The 23,187-nt window shown below is 41.5% G+C and overlaps 1 protein-coding gene across 1 annotated transcript in view; it reads left to right on the top strand.

Moving 5' to 3' along the window:
- The first annotated feature begins 19,774 nt into the window (after positions 1–19,774).
- The window catches only part of CLSTN2 (calsyntenin 2), a 610,129-nt gene continuing 606,716 nt past the window's right edge, over positions 19,775–23,187 (top strand). The window contains exon 1 of the mRNA XM_078071189.1: positions 19,775–20,386. Coding sequence (XP_077927315.1) covers positions 20,272–20,386 — 115 coding nt within the window. The 5' untranslated portion in view covers positions 19,775–20,271. The remainder of the gene's footprint in view (positions 20,387–23,187) is intronic.

The following is a 23,187-nucleotide window of genomic DNA, read 5'->3' as shown; positions in this document are numbered from 1 at the left end:
AAAATTAAAAAAAAAATATCTTCTCCCAGTTGTGGCTCCTATTTTCACCCTTTTTATAATACTAGGTGAATACATATTTTTAATTTAATGTAATCACATTTATTAATTTTTTATTTTATGGTTAATATTTCATATATATATATATTATGGTTAGTATTTCATATATATATATATATATATACCCATATATGTGTATGTGTGTGTGTGTGTATATATATGTTAAACTCCTCTACCGCTAGGTCATGAAGATAGTCTCCTATATTATCTTCTAAACACTTTATAGTTTTGCCTTTCTTGTAGGTTTTTTAATGCACTCAGAATTGGTATAAGGTAGGGATAGGATTTCATTGATTTTTCCTTATGCATATCTAATTGTCCCAGCACAATTCATCAAAAAGATACTGTGTCCTCATCGGTAGCCAGTATCTCTTTATCCATATATGTGTGGGTATGTTTCCTTACACTCTATTCTAGGTGACTGGGCTGTTTGTCTCTGAGAAAATAGCACTTTATCTTAATTACTATAGCATTATAATAATTCTTGATATAAGGTAAGACAAAATCTACCACCTTGTTCTGCAAGAGTGTCTTGGTTTTTATTGGCACTTTATACTTATGAATGTATTTTAGATCAGGTTATAAAGTCCCACCAAATAAACAGATAAATAGCCCTTTTTGGATTCTTACTGGGTTTGCATTGAATTGATAAAACATTTTTTAGAGAGAAATGACATCATTAATATAAAAATGCTTTCAGACTCATAACTTGGTATCTCTAATCATTTATTTCAGTCTATTTAATGTCTCTTGATGTTTTATAATGTTCTCTATAGAGGTCTCTTGTTATAATTATTCCTAGTTATTTTTTAATGGTTGGTTTTTTAAATATTTTTAATTATCCTGGCTGATATACAGAAAGGCAAATTATTTTCGCATAATATTTTGTATTCAATAATCTTGCTAAAGGCTCTTACTGACTCTAATGATTTTTCTATAGATTTTTTTTTACTTCCACATTCAGTCATATAATCTGCAAACAATAATTGTTTGTTTCCTTTTCCCCCCAATCTTTATACCTTCTTTTCTTTCTTTATTTTTTAAAATCATGCTTACTAAGTCCTCCAGTGCAAAACTGAACAAAAGAAGTGAGAATAGCATCTTTGCCTTATTATCCATTTATTAACAGAGGGAAAGCTTTCAGCTTTACAATTACATATGACATTTAACACACAAGATTAATACATGTATTAATATATCATGTATAGTATATATTACATAGATAGATATGTATACAGATTACATGTATTGATTTGATAAGGATGTGGAAGTTTCCGCCATAGTTTTTATACTCACAGTTTTCTGAGACTTTTTAAAAAATCATGAATATATATTGAATTTTAAAAACACCTTTCTGCATCTTTTAAGTTAGCATCCCACTTATTTCTTTAAATATGTTAATGTGGTGAATTACATTACTCTCTTTTCTTACATTACTCTCTTTTCTAAAATTAAATGAACCTTGCATTTCTGAAATTAAGCACCAATTTTTAATATTCTGTTAGGTCAGCTTGATTTTTTTTTTTTTTGGGAGGAGGGGAATATATGCATCTGGATTCACAGTGGGTTTGTCTTGTAATTTTCCTTGTTCTATGCTGTCTTTGTCAGATTTGGTTATCAAGATTATGTACACTCACAAAATGACTTTGGAGTCATTCTTGCTTTTTTATAATTTAGAAAATTTTATGTAAGATTGGAATTATCAATTCCTTAAAAGTTTATTAAAACATTAGCCTAGTGTTTTTTATGAGAGATGATTTAAATTACTGGATCACTTCCTATATTGTTTGAGTTAATATTCTTTTTTTAAAGATTTTATTTATTTATTTGAAAGAGACAGAGAGAGCACAAGCAGGGAGAAATGGCAGGCAGAGGGAGAAGCAGACTCCCTGCTAAGCAGGGAGCAGGATGCGGGACTCGATCCCAGGACTCTGGGATCATGACCTGATCCCAGACACTTAAGGGATTGAGCCACCCAGGTGCCCCTGAGTTAATATTCTTAATAGTGTTTTTATTATATTTCTATTGTATATAATGTTTATATTGTTAATTTGTATTTAAATTATTTTGAAAATTTTCAAACTATCTGGAAGTTTCAAGACTATCTCAATGAACATTCATATACCTTCCACCTAGATCCACTAATTGTTAACATTTTGCCACATTTGTATTCTTCCTTGAACTCTCTTTCCCTCCCCTCTTCCTCTGTCCCAATCACACACACAGACACATGCAAAACTATAGATACACATACATTTTTTTTCTGGGTCACTTAAGAGTTAGCTGTAGATATAGTATGACACCTGTAAATATTTCACTAGGTAGTGTTTTTCTACTACCACTCACAGGTAGTTTGACATTGATATTATTCTGTTATCTAATATTCAATAACATTCATATTTCCCTTAATGTTCCAGTAGTATCATTTATAGGTTTAAAATTTTTTTAATTGACCTAGGCTCCAAGAAAATAATCACATGTTGCACTTTCCATTTCTCTTTAGTTTCCTTCTCACTAGAATGATTCCCAAGCCTTTTATTTATTTATTTTTTTTTTTAAAAAGATTTTATTTATTTATTTATTTAAGACAGAGAGAATGAGAGAGAGAGAGAGAGCACATGAGAGGGGGGAGGGTCAGAGGGTGAAGCAGGCTCCCTGCCGAGCAGGGAGCCCAATGCGGGACTCGATCCAGGGACTCCAGGATCATGACCTGAGCCGAAGGCAGTCGCTTAACCAACTGAGCCACCCAGGTGCCCGATTCCCAAGCCTTTTAAAAGTATCTTTCAGAACGTTGACATTTTGAAGATAATTTTCAGCTTTTTAGGAATTTATTTCATCAGTTTTAAAATTTATCAGCATAAATTATTTAGAATATCCTCTTATCTTTTTAATGTCTGTAGCACATTAATTTTGTCCTCCTTCTCATTCTTAATATTGTTTATGTTTAATATTGCTTATGCTTTCTCTCTTTTTTTCTGAATTAATTGTTTCAGAGTTTTGCCTATTTCAATCATATTTTTTAAAGCACCAATTCTGGCTTTATTGTTCCTCTTTTCATCGTTTGCTTTCCATTTAATTGTTTTCTCTTTTTATCTTTATTGTTCCTTTTGTTTTGCTTGATTTGGAAGTTATTTTAATGTCCTTGGCTTAGCTCATTAAATGTGAATAATTTTATTTCCTAAGATAACCACTAAGGATATAACTTCCCTCTAAGTGCTGCTTTGGCTGTGCCCAGAATGTCCCCTATTCAATACTTTTGCTTGCTTTTGTAATTCTGGTATGTTTTCTTCTTTGATTTAGGAGTGTTTTCGTTGTGTCTTCAAGCTTCCAAACATAAAAACTTTAAAGCTATTTGTCCTATTTTTTAAAAAAAATTTTTTAAAGATTTTTTATTTATTTATTTGACAGAGATATAGAAGCACAAGTAGGCAGAGAGGCAGGCAGGAGAGGGAGAGGCAGGCTCCCCGCTGAGCAAGGAGCCGGATGTGGGGCTCCATCCCAGGACCCCGGGATCATGACCTTAGCCGAAGGCAGATTCTTAACTGACTGAGCCACCCAGGCGCCCCAAAGCTATTTGTCTTATTATATTTTTGTTTTTGTTTTATAACTTGTGTTGTAGACAGAGAAAACAGTGCATAGGTCAGTCTTTTCATTGAACTGAGACGGGCAGTACTGACTACTACAAATGGTTTCTGTGTGTTTGGAAAGAATACATATTCTCCATTGGTTGGGTGTGATGTGCTATAATGTCCTCTTTATTCACCTTAATAATTTTGCTCTATATTTTCTACACCTTTACTCAGTTTTTACCTCCTTAATGTCTAAAAGAAGTTACTGAAAGAAATCTGATAAAGTTCCCTCCTATGAGCAGTACACATTTCTATTTTTCCCTTAGTTCTTTCAACATTTTACCTTATGTATTTTGAGGCTCTGTTATTAAGAAACTAGAAGTTTAGAACTGTTTTATGTTCTTTGTGAACTGAATATTTGATATTGATGTAGTGAACCTTTTTACCTTAAATCCTGCTTTGGTGGATGTTAATAGAAATACTCCTGTTCTTTTGGCTAGTGTTTGCTTCATCTATCTTTACACATCCTTTGAATTTCATCTTACTGAGTCCTTATGTTTCAGGCAATATGTTTCATTACATCTCTTGAAATCAGCATATAGTGGGATTTATTTTCTAATCAGGCAATCCTTGTCTTTTAACTGAAGAGTTATTAACTGAAGAGTTCACATTTTTAAAAAGTTGTATTTATGTCTGAGTGCTAATTATGTACTTTCTATTCGTCCCACTGTTTCTATTTCTGTTCCCCCTTACTCTTGTCTTCTTTGGATTGATTGAGTTGCTTTTGCTAGTATTGTTTTTCTTCTAATTTTATCTTTTTCAGTATACGTGCTCGGCAGTCACATCTTCTGAGTTTACTCTTTCAGTGCTTACGCTGCTATTTCAGCATGCACACTTAACAAATTATGACAACTTCTAGTGACCCTTCTACCTGCCTTTTGTCCCACACGGCTGGCCTGCAACCGCCAACCCCACCTGCCTGGAGAAGTGCACTAGCCTCCCACAGACAGGGGCCTTTCCGGTTGGTTGCAACTTCTCTAGCACCTCCCAAATTCCAAGGCTTGCTGCCCACCTGATTGCGGCCTCTAGTGGTGCCCCAGAGGGCCGATTCCAGCAGGTCCTCCCAGCCCTGCACCTCAGTGAATTCTCTGCTGTCTAGTGAGCCAAGCTTTGCCTTTTGCAGTGATGTTTGGATCTCAGTTCTGAGGGAAGTGTGGAGGACTCTAACCCACCCAAGACCTAGTGGTTGTTTCTTATATCTGCCATTCTTGTATTATTTATAAACCTCTTTTACTCTCACTAGCTAATTCCACATTACTCCAGTCGCTATTAATAATTCTTTATATTAAATTTTCTGTGTTCAAATCACTGTGATGTTTCTAATTTCCTGACAGGATTCTGACTAATATATTCTCTACAATATATATGCTCTTATGGTCCAATATTTAAATTCCATCCTCTTTCCTTCATAATTGGCATTGTTCTTGTTATTTTACACTGTGAACATTTGTTACGTTTACACAGGTATTTATCGATAGCCTTGCTCCCCATTTGGATGAGTTTCCTATTGCTGCCATTAACAATTTGCTACAAACTTAGTAGCTTAAACAACACAGATTTATGCTGCCATCTCTCCAACCTCCTCTTCTTCCTCCCTATTCCACATTTAAGGACCACTGTGATTATACTGGGTTCACTCCAATAATCTGGGACATTTTCCTTATTTTAAGGTTAGCTGAATGGCAACCTGAATTCCACCTGCAAACATAATTCTCCTTTGCCATGTTAGGTAATATATTCACAGATCCCAAGGATCAGGATGTGGACTTCTTTAGGGGCATTATTCTGACGACCATACCACACCATTTCTTCTTGCAACTCTGAGTTTCCATCTGGGATTATTTTCCTATTCCTTTATAATTTCTGTTAATTAGAGTAATTTTGGTGATAAGATTTTCTTTTTCTTTTTTGGGGAGGGTCTGAAAATGGCTTTATTTCATTTTCTTTCTTGAAAGACATTTTTGCTGGGCATAGAACTATAGCTTGACATTTCTTTTCTTTCAGCATTTTGTGCTCTGGCTCCCACTGTTCCTATAGAAAAGTCATCATCAAACTGCTCCTCGTCGGGTTGCTTTTGAGATCTCTTTTTCTACAGTGTTCTCAGGTTTCACTTTGATGTATTTTGATGTGGATTTCTAAAAATATTTACCCATCTTTTAATTTATTAGGATTTCTGTACCAGAGACTTGGCAACTCTCAACAATTCTGGAATATTTTCAGAAATTATCTATGTTTACAATGTCTCTTCCTTTTTTTCTCTTTTGTCTTCTGGAATTCCAATTATATTTGATTCTCCCTCTATCTTCCCTATACTTTGACTTTTCTTTTATATATATTTAAAGATTTTATTTATTTATTTGACAGAGAGAGACACAGCGCGAGAGAGAGCACAAGCAGGGGGAGTGGGAGAGAGAGAAGCAGGCTTCCTTCCGGAGCAGGGAGTCCTATGCGGGGCTCAATCCCAGGACCCTGTGACCATGACCTGAGCCGAAGGCAGACGCTTAACAACCGAGCCACCCAGGTGCCCCTCTTTTATATTTTTTAAATATCATCATCTCTCTGGCCTGAATTTTGAGTAATTATCGGGATCCATTTTGCAGTTTGCAATTTCTCTCTGCAGCTACATATATTTGTGGATTCATTTGCCCATTAATTTGTCCACTTTTGTCTTTTATATGTAAAGATGTATTCTATCCCTTCTATCCTGTTGGTATTTCCAAACTTCTCTTTTATTTCTTTAGGTATATTAGACATACTTATTTAAATTTTTGTGTCTCTAAATGCCAATGTCTGATGTCTGTGTATATCTGTTTCTGCTATGTGTTGTTTGTTTCTGCTGGGTTGAAATCATGTATGTGCATGTAGTTGAGGTTGTGCTATTTGTCCTACTCCCAACTTTACCTATGGTGATTCTTTGAGGCTTATGTTAAGTTTTGCACCTCAGTGTGTACTTTTGTTTCTGCCACCTACAGGTGCTACCACCTTAGGACTTTAATTTCAATTTCCTGCTTGATTTTTTTTTTTTTTTGAATGTGCAGATAACATATTTCATCTGTGCAGGGTTAAATTTAGACAACAAGTGTCCTTGCTATCCCTTTCCATGTGGTCAGTTTTATTCCCCATTCTCTCTTGTAGTAAAGGTGTGACCTCCTAGACTGGAACATAGACTTTAGGTTCTGAGCATCATATGCTAGACAGACATTAAAGGTGAGACTCAAGGTCTACAGGGCTGGCAAAATCACTTAGGGCAAAGCCAGCTCTGTTGCTCACATATTTTCCAGGAGTTCTGGTTTCAATTCATTTTAGATTTTGTAGAATCCTTATTTTTGCAGCAACCCAGCAATGTATTTAAAACTCTTCTGTTTTGCCCATTACTTTATTTTTTTTTAAATTTTTTAAAAAAGATTTTATTTATTTGACAAAGAAAGAGACAGCCAGAGAGGGAACACAAGCAGGGGGAGCAGGAGAGGGAGAAGCAGGCCTCCTGCAGAGCAGGGACCCCGACACAGGGCTCGATCCCAGGACCCTGGGATCATGACCTGAGCCGAAGGCAGACACTTAATGACTGAGCCACCCAGGCACCCCTACCCATTACTTTAATATCTAATTTATTATGCTGTTGAAAATGGAATCTTTCAATTTTTTTAAAAGATTTTATTTATTTACTTGACAGAGAGAGAGAGAGAGCACAAGCATGGGGGAGCGGTAGGCAGAGGGAGAAGCAGGCTCCCCGCTGAGCAAGAAGCCCGATGCGGGGCTCCATCCCAGGACCCTGGGATCATGACCTGAGCTAAAGTCAGATGCTTCACCAACTGAGCCACCCAGGTGCCCCTGGAAACTTTCAATTTTTATTTTGTTTATCTTCATGTATTTTGGTTTTCCCATTTGCTACAAGTTTTACTTAATTTAATTGCTATGTAATATCCCATTGCATGAATATATCATAATTGATGAACTCATCTTCTGTTGAAGATATTTATATTTTTCTATTTTCATAATTATGAAAGATGCTGCAGTGAACATTTATATACATGTTTTCATGTGTGTATATACATACATAACATATATATATAAATATATATATATTTACATACATTTAAAATGTATTTTAAATATATTTTAAATATATAACCAACAGATATGGCTATGGGTGGAATTGTGTCCCTGCCCAAGAAGTCCTCCTAACTCCCAGTTCTTAGAACGTGAGCTTATTTGGAAATAGAGTGCTTGCAGGTCAATTAGGTCAGTTATGATGAGGTCATCCTGGAGTAGAGTAGGCTCCTAATCCAATAGGACATGAAAATGGCCATGTGAAGATGCAGAGACACAGGGAGAAGTCCATGCAAAGTCAGTGGTGACATTAGAGTTTGCTGCCACAAGGCAAAGAACACTCCAGGCTACCAGAAACCCGGAGGGGCAAGGGAGGATCTTCCCCTAGAAGCTTCAGAGAGAGAGCATGGTCCTACTGACATCTCAATTTCTGACTTCTAGCCTCCAGAATTCTGAGAGAATAAATTCTGTTGTTTGAAGCCCTCCAGTTGGTAGCATTTTCTTACAGCAGCCCTAGGAAACTACATTAGATTGTGGAAAATACGTGTATATTCAGTTTATTCAGTTTTCCATAGCTTCTACCTAATGCTTTCTAAAGTAGTTGTACCAATTATATTCCCACCTTCAGTATGAATCTTCCCATTGCTCTTCATTCTCACCAGTGTATGGTATTGTTAGACTTTTAAAACGTTTTTAATTTTGATATGTGTGAAACAATACCTCTTCTGGTCTGTTCAGGTTGCTATAATAAAATACCACAAATGGGGCAGCTTACAAACAACAGGAGTTTATTTCTCACAGTTCTGGAGGCTGGCAGTCTGAGATCAGGGCGACAGCACCTTCCAGTGAGGGTCTTCTGGGCTGCTGTCTCCTCCTATTTTCACATGCCAAAAGGGGTTCCGGAGCTCCCTGGGGAGTGGGTTCTCTTATAAGGGCACTAATCCCAGGATTCATGACCCAGTCACCCCCCCAAAGGCCCCACCTCCAAATACCATCACCTTAGGGATTAGGTTTCAACATATGAATACTGGAGAGATACAAACATTCAGACCTGAGAAGTATCTTTTTATTGTTTTAAATTTCTATTTCCCTGCTGACTTGTGATATTGAGCATTTTTTGTGTGTGTTTATTTGCCTTTCAGATTTAGTTTTCTGTGAATTGCCAGTTTATAAATTTCCCCTAGTTTCTTAATTGCTTAGTTTATTCTTACTGATTTGTAGGAATTTTTCATATATTCTGGTACCAGTCCTTTGTTAGTTATAGGGTTGCAAATATCAATTTTCCTGTATGGTTTCATATTTCACTTTATTTATGGTGTCTTCTAATGAACAAAAGTTCTTAATTTTAATGTACTGAAGATATCAATACTTTCTTCATGATTTGTGCTTTTTGTTTTGCATTTAAGAGATTTTTTTTCCTTACTTGCAAGCCATAACAAATATTCCAAAATTTCTTCTAAAATTTGTGATTTTGCATTTTTCAGATGAAGACTTTGTTCCATCTGGAGTTCTTTTATTACCATTGACAGAGTGTCCGTCCTTTCCTTCACTGACTTCTAAGCACATGTTAAGTTTTTACACGCGTATTCATCTATTTCCTGGCTCTCTACTCTGTCCCATTTCTTTGTTTGTCTGTTGCTTCTGCAACATCACGCAATCCCAGGTGCTATCACTGTACATCGTGTAACTTTTTGTGTTGCATGCTCCACTCAAAAGTCTTCAGACTTGTTTCTTTTCCAAGATGTGTATTAAATACGATTTTTTCTAAATACATTAGCTTCATTCTGTGTTATTATGTGGTATTTTCACTATCGTTCAGTTCTAAATTTTTTTAAAATTTAAATTTTTATTTTCTCTTTGAGCTACTAGCCATTTAGAAGTTTTCCCCTCAATTTCCAAATATGTGAGCATTTTAGAACATTTCTTGTTATTGTGTTTTAGCATAATGGTGATAAAAAAATGTCTACATGGTGTAGACACCTTACTATTTGTTGACAGTTGCTTTGTAAATATACAATTTGTGTTTGAAAATAAAAATATCTACTTTAATTGTTCATTGCTGGGTTTAAATTGGCCCATTAGAGCAGAATTGCTCGTCGTTGTATTTTTCAGATGTTCTCTATTCTTACTAAATTTTACAGGCTTGACCTACAAATTACAAAATGAAGCATCTTTTATTGTGATTGTGAATTCATGAATCTTGTAATTCTGTAAATTTTTGCTTCATATATTTTGAGGTTATGTTCTTAAGTATGAAGAAGATTAGAACTATTATTTCTTCCTGGCAAATTTAACATTTTATATTTATGCAATGACCCTCATTGTTTTTAGTAAAACTTCTTTATACTCACATATGAATATGAATACACACACTGTGACTTTCAACTTTTCTCTGTACTTATATTTTAGGTGTTTCACTTGTAAACAACTTATGACAGCATTTAAAAAATATCTAATTTTGAATCTCCATTATTAATAGGTATGTTTATTCCTTTCATATTTAGTAATGATATATTTGTGTTTAGTATATCAATTTATTTTGTTCTAATAAATATGCCTTTCCTATGCATATTCTTTATTTCTTCACCATCATTTATCGACTTGAGTTTTCTTCCATTCCCTCCTTTTTTCTAATAATTTGAAAGTTACTTGTTCTATATCTAATCTTTAACTGCTTACCGTTAAAATTTAAACAAGAACACTTGGTGAGCAGTCTAAATGTCATCCATATCTCCATTCTATTTCAGAACAATACATGGAGCCTAGAATATTTTAATTCTGATCTCTCCATTCTAGTCCATGTTATTTTTGCCCAGCGTTTTCTTGCGATTTTTGTTTGTATGCCACGCAAATTACTCATCATTTTAGCTAATGTTTTCATTTTCTGGTTTAAATCTTGTTTAGATCTATCCACATGTTCTTTATTGTTCTCTATTCCTTCTTTTATCTTAGAGTTTTCTTCCACGAGGGCCTGCTAGAAAACTAGCACTGGGTGTCTGAAAGTGTCCTTATTTCATATTTGCTCCTGAATAACAGTTCAGATATTTAAAGAATTTATTAATTATGGACATGTATTAAGCACTTTGGAGATACAGGCATTGGATCAGTTTCTAGGAAGAGTTTAAAAGAAGCCCTAATCTCCGTTCGTAAAGTACAGAATTTCATATTCATGTATATGAATTGTGTTCTATAAATCCCCAGAATCCTTAATCATTGTTTGTGTAGTTGCTCTCTGAGAACCCTTTGTCCCTCTCTCCTTCTCTTCTAAGTCGTTGTAGTATTAAATCAACCTTTAGACTAATTTTAGGGAAATGTATTTAGTTTAGATTTTAATAGTCTGATTTAAGAGTACTCATCTTCAAACTCTAAATCCAAAATATAGCTTAATATTTTTTTTACAGTGAAGTCAGTTTCTGGTATTCAGTCGCCCATGGACTAAAGCAGGAACGGAGCCCCACTTTGCCATTTCAACAAGGTTCCGGTTTTTCATGTTCTTCAATTCTTCCACTGGCGAATACCTACCGTTTATCATGGGCCATCCATGCAACACTGTTTTTTGACATTCCCAGGTGTTGTAGAGCATTGAGTGAAGGTGATATAATATATCCTGTCCCCTTTGGACACATGATTCACTACACATAACCACGCTAACTTGGAAAAAATTTCTTAAACATTGAGAAACCGAAAGACATAAAACTTTAAAATTACTTCGGTGGGATGATTTCCTTGGTCAGTCTAGGTGGTCAGCTGTCAGCCTCAGACTGGAAGCCTCTGAAGGGGGAGCAGGCATGGGTAGACTCTTTCTCTGGGTTGGGAAAGCAACGAAATGCTGTCCTGTCACTTCTCTATCACAGGGACCTCTCCACTGGGATGTTTTGTGTGGAAGGCATTTCCTGACTCCTAGTTCAGTCTGCTCTAGGTATTGTAAGCAACTGGCATTTGATTACTTATTAACCCCCCATTATGTAAGTGGACATGGTGTAGAGAAAGGGCTCTGGACCAGTACTCAAGACAGCTAGAACCCAGCCCAGGCTGTGTGACCTCAGGCCAGGGGTGTGACCTCTCTTCACTTCCATTTCTTCATGTATAAAATGAAAACAGTGTCTGCACTACCAACCCCTCAGGATACTCTCTTATTTTTTACCACCACCCCACCATTAAGAATAGTTTGGATTTTCTAGAAAAATGCTCAAGCTACATGAAAATATCAGTTCTATATTTTTTATAAGAAGAGTGTACATTTCAGTGGTTTTGCAATACATTGTTTGGTGAAATAGTCAGAAAAGAGTGATGCAGAAAAAATCACTCTGTTCAGGGAAGGTAAACCACTTATTCATTCAATAACAATCTAGTACCCATGTGCCAGGCACATGGGGCTCTCCTCTCCTAAAATCTATATTCTATTGGGAAGAGACAGGAAAAAAATGAACGAGTAAATTCATAAGAAAATATCTGGAGAGGTGACATTTAAGATGATACCTGAATGTCATGTGATGGTCAGAGGGAAGTACCATCTCAGGAAAGGGTACAGCCTCACGGCAGAGAAGAGCTTGTCATGTTCAAAAGAGCAAAGTCCAATGGACAGGGAGAGAGTGGTTTGAGAAGCAAGCAGGAACAGGTCAAATTGGGCTTGGTGAGTTAGCCTAAAATGGCTTTTTTAAAATTTCAAATATGATGGAGAGCCTCTAGAGGACTTTAGAATAAATGTGTGCTGGGGAGTTAGGAGAGACAGATACTGGAGGTAGGACTGAGTGGGCTACATGGGGAAGGGGAGGGAGGCTGGGGGTAGTTGGGTTCCTTTCCTAGGGCTGCCACAACATAGTGCCACAGACTGAATGGCTTAAACAACCTATTTTCTCACAATTCTGGAAGCTAGAGTCTGCGATCAAGATGTTGGCAAGGTTGGCTTCTTCTGAGGCCTGTCCTCTTGGCTTGTAGATGGCTGTCTTCTCCCTGGGTCCTCACTCTGTTACGTGGGTGGACAAATTTCCTTTTCTTTTCTCTTTCTCTTTCTTTCTTTCTTTCTTTCTTTCTTTCTTTCTTTCTTTCTTTCTTTCTTTCTTTAAGATTTTATTTATTTATTTGACACAGAGAGAGAGAAAGAGCACAAATAGGCAGAGCGGCAGGCAGAGGGAGAGGGAGAAGCAGGTTCCCCGCCGAGCAGGGAGCCTGATGCAGGGCTCGATCCCAGGACCCTGGGATCATGACCTGAGTTGAAGACAGACACTTAACTTAACAGAGGCTTAACTGACTGAGCCACCCAGGTGCTCCCAAATTTTCTTTTCTGATAAGGACACCAGTCATATTGGATTAGGGCCCATCCTAGGGACCTCATTTTACATTAACTGCCTCTTTAAAGACCCTCTCTATAGATACAGTCACATTCTGAGGTGCTGGGAGTTAGGACTTCGACATAGGAATTTGAAGGGGTGGGGTTCAATTCAACCCACGGCAGTAGAGGATGTAGTGTGGGCAAATGTGTGGGAGGCAGGATTGGCATTGAACTTTCTGACAGACAGTGAAGACAGCAGCCAGAAGCATAGTAATGGAAGTCGGGTTATCAATGGAGGTGAAAGCCAGGCTGCTAAGAATCTTGACCTCCCGCTATAGGTCTTGCGGAGCCTTGGAGGACCCCTGAGTAGTGGGGGAGAGCTGAGTATAGACAGCTAAGCAGCTGGTTGTGTGAACACCAGGTAGGAGAGGGTGGGCACAGTGGAAAACTCGAGGCAGGGGACTCAAGTCAGGCCCTTAGAAACAGAAAAAGGAAAGAAAGTAGGAAGGAACATCCTGGGGAAGACCTATCAGGGATGATTGAGGCAGCAGGGTGACAGGATTCTATCCTGGGAAAGTATGAAAGCTTACTGAAAGGCAAAGGCTGCTGGGTAAAACTTGCACTGGTTTACAGTCAGGGTGACTCAGGACAGCCCACCTGGTCTCTATCCAAACCCAGCACCTAGAGCCATGATGGCAGCTGGACAGATTGGCTCATTTGGCTGGACAAAATATAACTTCAGAGGCAGACAGACCTCAGTTCGAATCCCAACCCCTTCATTTGTAGCAGTATGTGGTGGTTAATTTTACGTGTCAACTTGACTGGACCACGAGGTATTCTGGGTGTTCCTGTGAGGGTGTTTCTGGATGAGATTAACATTTGAATCAGTAGACTGAATAAGGCAGATGGCCTTCCTAATGTGGGTGGCCCTCTTCCAATCAATTTAAGGCCTGAATAAAACAAAAAGCCTGACCCTCCCAGAGTAAGAGAGGGTTCCTCTTGCTTGACTGCCTTTCAACTGGGACACTTGTTTTTTCCTGCTTTTGGACTTGAACTAAAATATCGGCTCTTCCTGGATCTCAAGGCTGTCAGCTTTTGGACTGAAACTACACCATTGTTTCTCTTGGTCCCCAGGCTCTTAGACTAGGACTAGAACTACACCATTGACTCTTCTGGGTATCTGGGACTTAGATCTTGGGACTTAACGGCCTCCATAATTGCATGAGCCAATTCCTTATAATAAGTCAATCTCTTTCTCTCCACATTTATCATCTATCTATCTATCTAATCATTTTTCTATCAGATATAGATATATAGATACTTGTATCTTTCTCTCTATCCCATTCGTTCCATTTCTCTGGTGAGCCCTGACTAATACACAGTATAACTTAATCTCTTTGAACCTTAGTTTCCCTGAGTGTCTGATGGGAGGAATAAATCACCTTCCAGAGCTGTGGGATGACTAAATGAGGGGGTGTATATAATGTCTGGCTCATAGTAGGTGCTCAATAAATGGTAGGTTCCTTCCTGTCCCCTTTAGTGGAACAAAGTCCAGAAGTGGCAGAACAGGTAGATGTAGGTACTCATAGCACATCTGAACTGCTCTGGCAGTGCATGTGGGCTGATGCTTTCCTTGGCAGTGTTGGCCAAGGTGCTGGTGGGGCTTGAGCTGGTGTGGTTCCATGTGTGTCCACAGATGTCCACATTTTGCCTGCATGGAAAACACCAAATACTGTACTAAGGATCAGGAAAAAGGCCACCAACAACCCATGTGGCCCTGGGTGAGTTTCTACTCTCACTATGGATGGCTTTGTTTACTGTATCTCTACCATCTGGCAGGGAAAACATTCAGCTCTTTACAATTCATTTAACCATGAATTGTGTAAGACTGTTGAATCACAGACCTGTACCTCTGAAACAAATAATACATTATATGTTAAAAAAAAAAAAAAAAAGAAGATCATAGGAAGGGAAAAATGAAGGGGGGGAATTGGAGGGGGAGACAAACTATGAGAGACTATGGACTCTGAGAAATAAACTGAGGGTTCTAGAGGGGAGGGGGGTGGGGGGATGGGTTAGCCTGGTGATGGGTATTAAAGAGGGCACATACTGCATGGAGCACTGGGTGTTACACACGAACAATGAATCATGGAACACTACATCAAAAACTAATGATGTAATGTATGGTGATTAACATAATAAAATGAAAATAATAATAATAATAAAAAAATAACCTTGTTACATTAGTCCCAGTTTGTAGCTGAGGAAACTGAGGTCCAAACAGAGTAAGTAGCTTTCTTGAGTCATACATGGTTAGCAAATGGTAGAGCTGGGTTTGGAATCTAGCTTTGTATGATTCTGGAAGTCACTCTCTTCGCACTAAGCTCTATTGGTTCCTCTTCTTGGCCTCCACAAGTCTCCACATTTGAGCTACAAAATGGGACTAATCACACATGACTTACCTCAGCATACTTTCCAGTCCCCTGTCTGTGTTGTAAGGAACAAATGAAAATAAGTATGTTCCAGTTACTCCTGATGCATTATAAACCACCCCAAAACTTAGTGGCATAAACAACCGTTTTATTGCACTCATGGGATTTTGTGGGTCAGGGATTTGGGCAGGGCATAGTGGAAATGGCTTTACTCTATTCCATGATGTCTGAGGCTTCATCTGAGAAGATCCAAATAGCTGGAGGGGAGTCAGCAGCTAAGCAATGAAATTATCTGAAGGTTCTGGGATGACTCAAATGTTGGACTCAGCCGGGGCTGTCAGCACACCTGCATGTGGCCTTCTTATGTGGCCTGAGATCCACACAATACGGCAGCCCCAGGGTAGTTGGACTTTGTCCCTGGTGGCTCCAGGCTCTAAAAGTGAGCATCCTAGTGAGAAAGGCAGATGCTGCATTGCCTTTATGATCTAGTCTGGGAAGTCACATAGCATCACTTCTGCTGAATTCTGTGGGAAGAAGCAGTCACAAGTCTGCTCAGATTCAAGGGCAGGAGAAATAGATTCTATCCCTCAATGGGAGAAGTGTCATTGGATTTTATGGCTTTTTTTTTTTTTTTTTTTTAAACCACCACAGGGTATACAAGTCCAAGGGAAGTATAGGAGAGTATACTGGAATAATTCCTTGCTATAATCAATGACATATTTGTTTTTAGTCAGGGCGCTCTGCCTTGCCAAGCATAAAACACTCATGTCTAAATAGTGTTGAACATGAACTGGATTTGGTCACGAACAAGCCTGTCTTGCTTTTTCCTGAAGAGAAATGCCTAAACTTTAAAAAGCTCCTTTGGCAGCAGCAGTGTCTGCACTAACATCAAAACATCTGAGAGATGTTGGAAATTCTGTAACCTGTCCAATGGCTTGCGGGTCACGAAGACCTGGCTTTGCCTGCCAGGATGGGGGAGGGAAACAGTAAAGGGCTCCAGTTCTTTAAGGATCAGATTTTCAACCTTTCTTTTGAAGTTAAGTACTTTTAATGGAATGAAATTAAAAACAGAAAGCCTCTGTTTAATTTTCTTTTCAGAAACAGGTTTCCATAAGCTGCTATGATTTATTTATTTTCTTCATTTACCAAGTTTAAATTATTCAGGGGCTGTGTTTTGGTGCTTAATTAGGCAAAGCATTAATGACCCTGGTGAAAATGAGAGGGTTTGGCTGTGCTTATGTCAGGCCTGTTCCTGTTAGATTCTATTCTCTTCTATTAAAAACTATTGACCCAAATAAATTGTCTGAGATTCATCACTGCACCACCAGGTGGGACCCTGGGCTTGGGGCGTAAAGTGACCAAGGACTTACATCATCCTGCTCACCATTTTTTGAGCCTGGTTCTTTAAAGGAACATGCACCAATTGCAAGTCAAAAATAAAGGGTAGTGCCTCAACAAATTCGGAGACTTGTATTTATATTGCATTTATTACTCAGAGGTGATGGTGGATAAAGATGAAAAAAAAATCAAATTGCGAAAGTACCTTTTCTCATATGAAACTATTTTTCACTGATTACTTTTTCTACGTGCCTTTCTCACAACAATGATGTGTGGGAGAAAGATGGAATTTGGAATTAGGCAGACATGAATTCATATTCAACATAATCATGTGAATGTAGATAATTTACTCAAACTTTCTAAGCCAGTAATCTGGTTATAATAAAATAGGGGAAAAGAATACCTGCTGTTGTAAGGATTAAATGAAGTATGGAATGTCAAACCCCCACTGCAAAGCCTGGCACCATGTGACACATTAACTGTTGGGTGGCTTTACCCGCTCTCTGCATCTGCAGTGGCCCAGCAGTGCTCCACACAGATGACGTGGACTTGAACTTCTTGTGGCCTGAGTATTTCCAAGGCTGAACTTAACTCACTTTCATCCCCTCAGCCAGGTTGGTGCCTTTCTCGCAAACGAAACAGAGTTATGAGTGGCATTTCAGAGACTTGGGAAATAGGGAGAAGAGGGGACATTTTATATTTATTGGACATTGACTATGTGCCAGGCAACATACTGAATATTTCACATACATTTTCTCATTTGCTTCTTGTAATGACCTTATGAAGTAGGTGTAACGCTTCTTAATCAACCTCCCACCCCCTGCCCCAAACATAGCAGCTTAATACAACAACCATTTATTATTTTTTATGAGTCAACTGGGCAGCTCTGATGTGTGCCAGGCGTGGCTGATCTTGCTGGGCTTGCTCATGTAACTGTGGTCAGCTGGTGGGTAAATTGTTGCTGACCAGCCTGGGCTGGTCTTGGCTGGCTGGACAGCTCAGCTTTGCTCCATATGGTCTCTCACCCTCCTGGGGCTTACCCTGGGGTTGTTCTTATGATGGTGGCAGGGGTCCAAGAAAGGAAAAGGAAACATGCATGTGACTCTCCTACTTGCCAAAGCAAGTCATATGGCCAAGCTCTAAGTTGGGGTAGGACAGCATATCCAAAGGGAATGGATTTAGGGAGACATGAACAAATGGGGGCCACTAGTGAACTTCATCTCCCTCAAAAGGCATTGTTATTAGCCCCGTTTGTAGAGAAGATGGAGGCTGGTAATACTGTGCCTCTTGGTCACTGGTCTGCTCCCTGTGTCTCTCTGTTGTGTTCTTTCTTGGTCATCTACTACATGGGGTGGGGATGTTTTCCAATCAGCTGTATTTCCTCTTCTTTCTCATTATTTAGTCTGCATTTGAAATCTTATGTAAAATTTTGGGGACTAACCAAGGGACAGTGCAGGTAAGTCATTAAAGTAAGTCTAATGGTTAGAGAAAATGAAGGAGAGGCAAATATGTAACTCGATGGAATGTAAATGGAAGAAAATGAGACAAATTTATATTTCTTCAGTATTTGCTGATTTCCTTGATTTTGCCTGGGTCAGCTTTCCCTTCTCCTTGTCATCCTTTCTAGATCTGGATACTGAGTCTGAAAAAGGCAAGATTCTGGCATTGGCCTAGGGCATTTATTAGCTCTTTGATCTTGGGCAAGGAAGTTACCTAACTTGCCTGGAGCCTCTATTTCCTCATGTGTGAAATGAGAATAATAGCACTGATGTTGGTTGTGTAGGTTAAAGGAGACCTGCAGGTGAAGTGCCCTGCCTGGTCTGAGCCTGTCTGTGGCCACTGTGATTCACTGCTGCCCCTCCCCCCCTTCGCCAAGCACCTCTTGGTGCCTGGAAACACAGAAGAGTTGGCCTTCCCAACTGCTGTGGCTCTGGGTGAGCTGCCAGGGAGGTGCAGAAGGGCTGAGCAGCATGAGGGCTGTTAATGGATTTTATGGCTTTGTTGAGCACCCCAAACAACAGTTATTAATTATAGGCTGCTGTTTCGACACTGTTGCAATATATATTTTGTTAATTGATTTGTATAGGCTCATATCTAGCAATATAAAGAATGTGCAGGACCATAACACTTACAAAGCCTTGTAATTTACCGCCCTCTCTCGCTTCTCAGATGGGAAACAAAGGCTTTGAGGAGAGGACAGACAACTCTTTTTGGCCATTGGACCTTTAATGTCTAGTCCAGTGCCCAGTGGCAGGGTAATACAACCTGTCTAGGTCCTCAGTAAATGTGTTGAATCAATGAATAAATAACTTTTGTTTCTATATTTCTCTATTTTATCTATTCCTTATGAACCCTGAATTGTGTGTGATATTGGCACTGCAGATATGCAAATATGGTCAAGGACTTATTCTGAGCCATTAGTTAATGTTAATTGAGTACTTTTATGAACCTTGTGTGGCTTTGGGGTGGTGGGGGGTCGACAAGAGGTGCGTGGCCCCTGCTCTCAGGGAAGTGACAATTACTCAATGGCATGAAATGTTACAAAGCATGACGTCAGGTGGCCTGGTCTTAGATATGTGGAGTGACAACAGAAAGGTGGTAACTTCTTGCCTAGGTACCATACTGCAGGGAAGTTTATGTCCCCACTGCTGGCGCAGAACCCCAAATTTGCTTTTCGGATCTGGTCCATCAGCTTCTGAGAGCAGCGGCTGCAGCTGCACCTGCCTCTCCAAGATGGTGCGGCGTCTGGCCATTGCCCTCCAGGTCCACGGAGATTTACCCTGCCTGGCAAGACCAGAGCAGCGCTCGCGTTCTCCAGCTCTCGCGTGTGCCTGGCGCCCTCCCCAGACCAGGCGGCACAGAGCGTCCAGACGCCGGGCCAAGGGCAGGACCCGCAGCACGCCCGCCCGGCCCTCCGCACCGATGTCAGCTCCAAGGGCGTGGCAGGGCAGGGTCCCCTGTGCCGCAGCAGACGACGCGCAGGCCCCAGGTGACCACTTTCTGAGGGGCCCCGCCGTCTCCTGAGGCAGTTATTTGGGGAGCCGGAGCCGGGGCGCGGGCGGGAGGGCTCGCCGCAGCGGCCCGCCGCGGTCCTACCGGAGCCGAGTCCTGCCTGGAGCACGAGCGCCTGGGAGCGTGAGGACGCTGGAGGAAAGTTGGGGGTCGGGGCCGCGGAGCCGGGAGCGCGGAAGCAGGGCCGGTGTCCGCGTCTCATGAATATGCAGGAACCACCTCCCTCCCCCCGTGACGTCACGGGCCGTCCCGGGGTGAGCGCCGGAGCCGCTCCGGGTCCGCGCCAGTGAGCGCGGCTGCTGGCGGCGAGCGAGCGAGCGGCGCGGCGGCGGGCAGCGGAGGCCGAGCGCGGCGGCACCCGAAGCGCACCCAGCAGGCAAAGCGAGGCAGCCGCGGCCCGGCGGGCACCCGCAGGCGAGAGCCGGCTTGGGCAGCAGGCGGCAGCGGCAGCTGGTTGGCGGCGGCGGCGGCAGCGGCGAGGATGCTGACCGGGAGGCTGTGCTGGGTGCCGCTCCTGCTGGCGCTGGGCGTGGGGAGCGGCAGCGGCGGCGGCGGCGGCGGGGGCAGCCGGCGGCGCCGCCTCCTCGCGGCTAAAGGTGGGTGCTGGGGAAGTTTCCTCCTCTCCAAAGAGGGAGGCAGGGCGGGCTTACGGGTGCAAGCGCGGGGACCCGGGCTCACGCTAGAAATGCACGCCCTCCCTTGCCGCAGCTCCCTGGCCTCTGTGCGCTCGGGATCCCCGAAGTGAGCGCCCTGCGCCCCGGACCTGAGAGGCTCCACCTGCAGACGCCGGCCCTACCCTGGGCGGGGTCCAGGGACGCAGGAGAAGGGGAGGTCTGTGGAAGTCTGGACAACTTTGGGGGCTGTGTGTGGCGGGGTGGGAGCGTAGTGAGGGCGTCGCGGGCCCCAGCCCGGGGACTGCTTGAGCTGGGCTCGGGCGCCGGGTAGAAGAGACAGTTGTCTGCTCCTGCCCTAAGGGAGGGAATCGGCGGCGGTGCCTTCAAAGGACGGAGCAGAGCGCTTCTCCGGCTCTGAGGTGGATGGAAACTTGTAGGCTCCAGGGAAGCTCCCCCGCCCCCGCCCCGGCTCGCCTCAGGCTCCCCCAGGGCGGCTGTGGCTCCCCTGGGAACGCGCGCCCTCCCGGTGGGCCGCTGAGTCCGGAGAAGTGTGGGATGTGACGCCCTCCCCAGCCCCCCGCCGCCTCTCCGACTCCGCTGGGGCCCACCTGGCGCCCTTCCCCCTCCCACCCGGTGCGGTGGGAGATGCTGACCTCCCCGCTGCTCCCTCCCAGAAGGCTGCAAGGTCCTGGTGAACGCCCGGCGCTGTAAGGAGACAGTAGGCTGGCGAGCAGCGTACTTTGACAGCTGTCTGGGTGCGAGGGGAGGGCGCTGGGGTAGGGGCGACCGGAGGGCGGATCTGAAAGAGAAGGTCACGTGCAGGACGGTGCGGGGAGGGGCGAGGGAGGAGCAGAGAGGGAGCCGGGTGACGGTGGGCGCTGGGGAGGCAGTAGCAGATCTCGGCTGGAGCGCCCAGCTTAGTGATAACTTGTTGATTCTTTGCGCTGTTGACGAGCAGGGTATGCGCTTGGTTTGGAGGCTGTGGCCAAATCCGCCACGTAACGAGTAGGGGGGAACGTGATCGCTGGAATCTTGTCTGACCATCATCAGGGGACGGAGGGGTTTGCACCTGTAGATAAACAGGTTCCCTATTAGAGGCAACCTGATTTTGCAAGCTGGCTTTGAACTATAGCTTACCAGTGGCTCAGGGAAGGAATGTATACCAGGTTTAATTACTCTTGGAGGGTGAGGAGAGTAGATAGTTTGCCTCCTTTGGATCTCAGGGATGCTTCTCCCACAACTTGTGAATGATAACTTTGAGCAAAGAATAGGAGAGTTTCTGCTTATTCTCTAACCTTACATTTTTGGTGACATGATTTTGAAACTATTTCATAAGCAGACATCCTGTTTCTTTTCAACAATTCACCCCCCCCCCTTGAGAAGCAGTTTCTTTTTTGAGAAGACAAGGAAAAACTCATTATGAAAATATCTTAAAGTGTGGTAAAGGAGTCGCTGATACGAGGGATCATTCTGAGAGACTGTTGTTTTGGTAAAAACAAGAATTAAAAACAATGAACTTCCAAACCTTCTGCCGTCCTTCCCCTGTATAGACACTTTGTTAAACAGGCAAATGACATGTTTTTGAAGATTTTTAATCACTTTGTAGCAAAATAAATGGTATATTTATAAGCAGATGTCTGCAAACAGGGGAGCTCACAGCAAGTGAGGAAAAGAGAAAAGCTTGTTTGGATAGAGGACCTGGTGTGCTTATGCATTGCAGAGTTCTCAGGTCAGAATAGAAAGCTTTGCAGAGATAAAAGAGAAAGATGAAAAAGAAAAAAATCCAGGCTCCCAGTGATTCATATGTATGTGTACAATTATGTGCATTTTAATCAACACTTTTCATCTTCCTCACTTAGTATATACTCATTTTGTGGTGAAAACAAGCCATTTGTATTTCCAATGTAAAAAAGTTGATTGGCCCTAGAGGGGTGAGAGTTGTCTAGCGAATCCCCCTTCTTCCTTTTTTCCCCTTGCAACCACTGGGGGGCTGCAAAGAGCGCTGTTAGCTGCATTAAAAAAAAAAAAAAGAAATGTGTAATAGTTGATCAAAACAGAGACATTTATAATGACAGTTTAGTCGGTATTTACAGAACTGACTTTCCTTATTACGATGCAGTTGCATTTTACATTCCCAAATCTCACATCATCTCTGAAGAACATGAGCAATAGTAAGGGTATGCTTCCTGCCACTGACTTTGCCATTTCTAAGGTTCATATCATGATTACTCCTGTCACTGAAAAAGAGAAAAGTCAGGGCGACATGTGAAGAAGATTGAACAAAAAATAGCTTTCTTCCTGCATACAATTCTGTACTCACATGTAGAAGAAAATTGGGAATGTGGCTTCAAGCTGCCTGTCAGAGTTGAACACGCCCCCTGGACAACTGTCTGGAAACATACCTTCGCAACTTTGGGCTCCTGTACGACGTTGTGTCTGTGGGGCATGGCTCGTCTTGCCTTTGTATTCCTTGCTTCTTGCTGCAGAGAATTGAGCAGCTAATTCCATACAACTGTTTGGGGTTTTCACAGAATCAATGAACTCTTAGTGCAAACATATTCCCAATTTCTGAAATAATCCAGTGGCCAGGCAGTTATTATAACAACTTCCCTTTACTTTTCTCTATCTTGGCTATTTAAAAAAGACGAACACTTCTTGGATTCCTTGAAAAGACCAGATTCCCTTCATCCTGAATCACCTCTGGTTACCAGGCCAGGATGTGCTCATGGATCCTGTGGACCATGTCTTCAGGCTAGAAGGTCACCTTCCTCAGCCTAATCCCT

This window comes from Halichoerus grypus, chromosome 1, assembly GCF_964656455.1.
Source record: "Halichoerus grypus chromosome 1, mHalGry1.hap1.1, whole genome shotgun sequence".
NCBI classification, from domain to species: Eukaryota; Metazoa; Chordata; class Mammalia; order Carnivora; family Phocidae; genus Halichoerus; species Halichoerus grypus.
The sequence above is the reverse complement of the archived record's forward strand: the minus strand, read 5'-3'. Positions and strand labels throughout refer to the sequence as shown.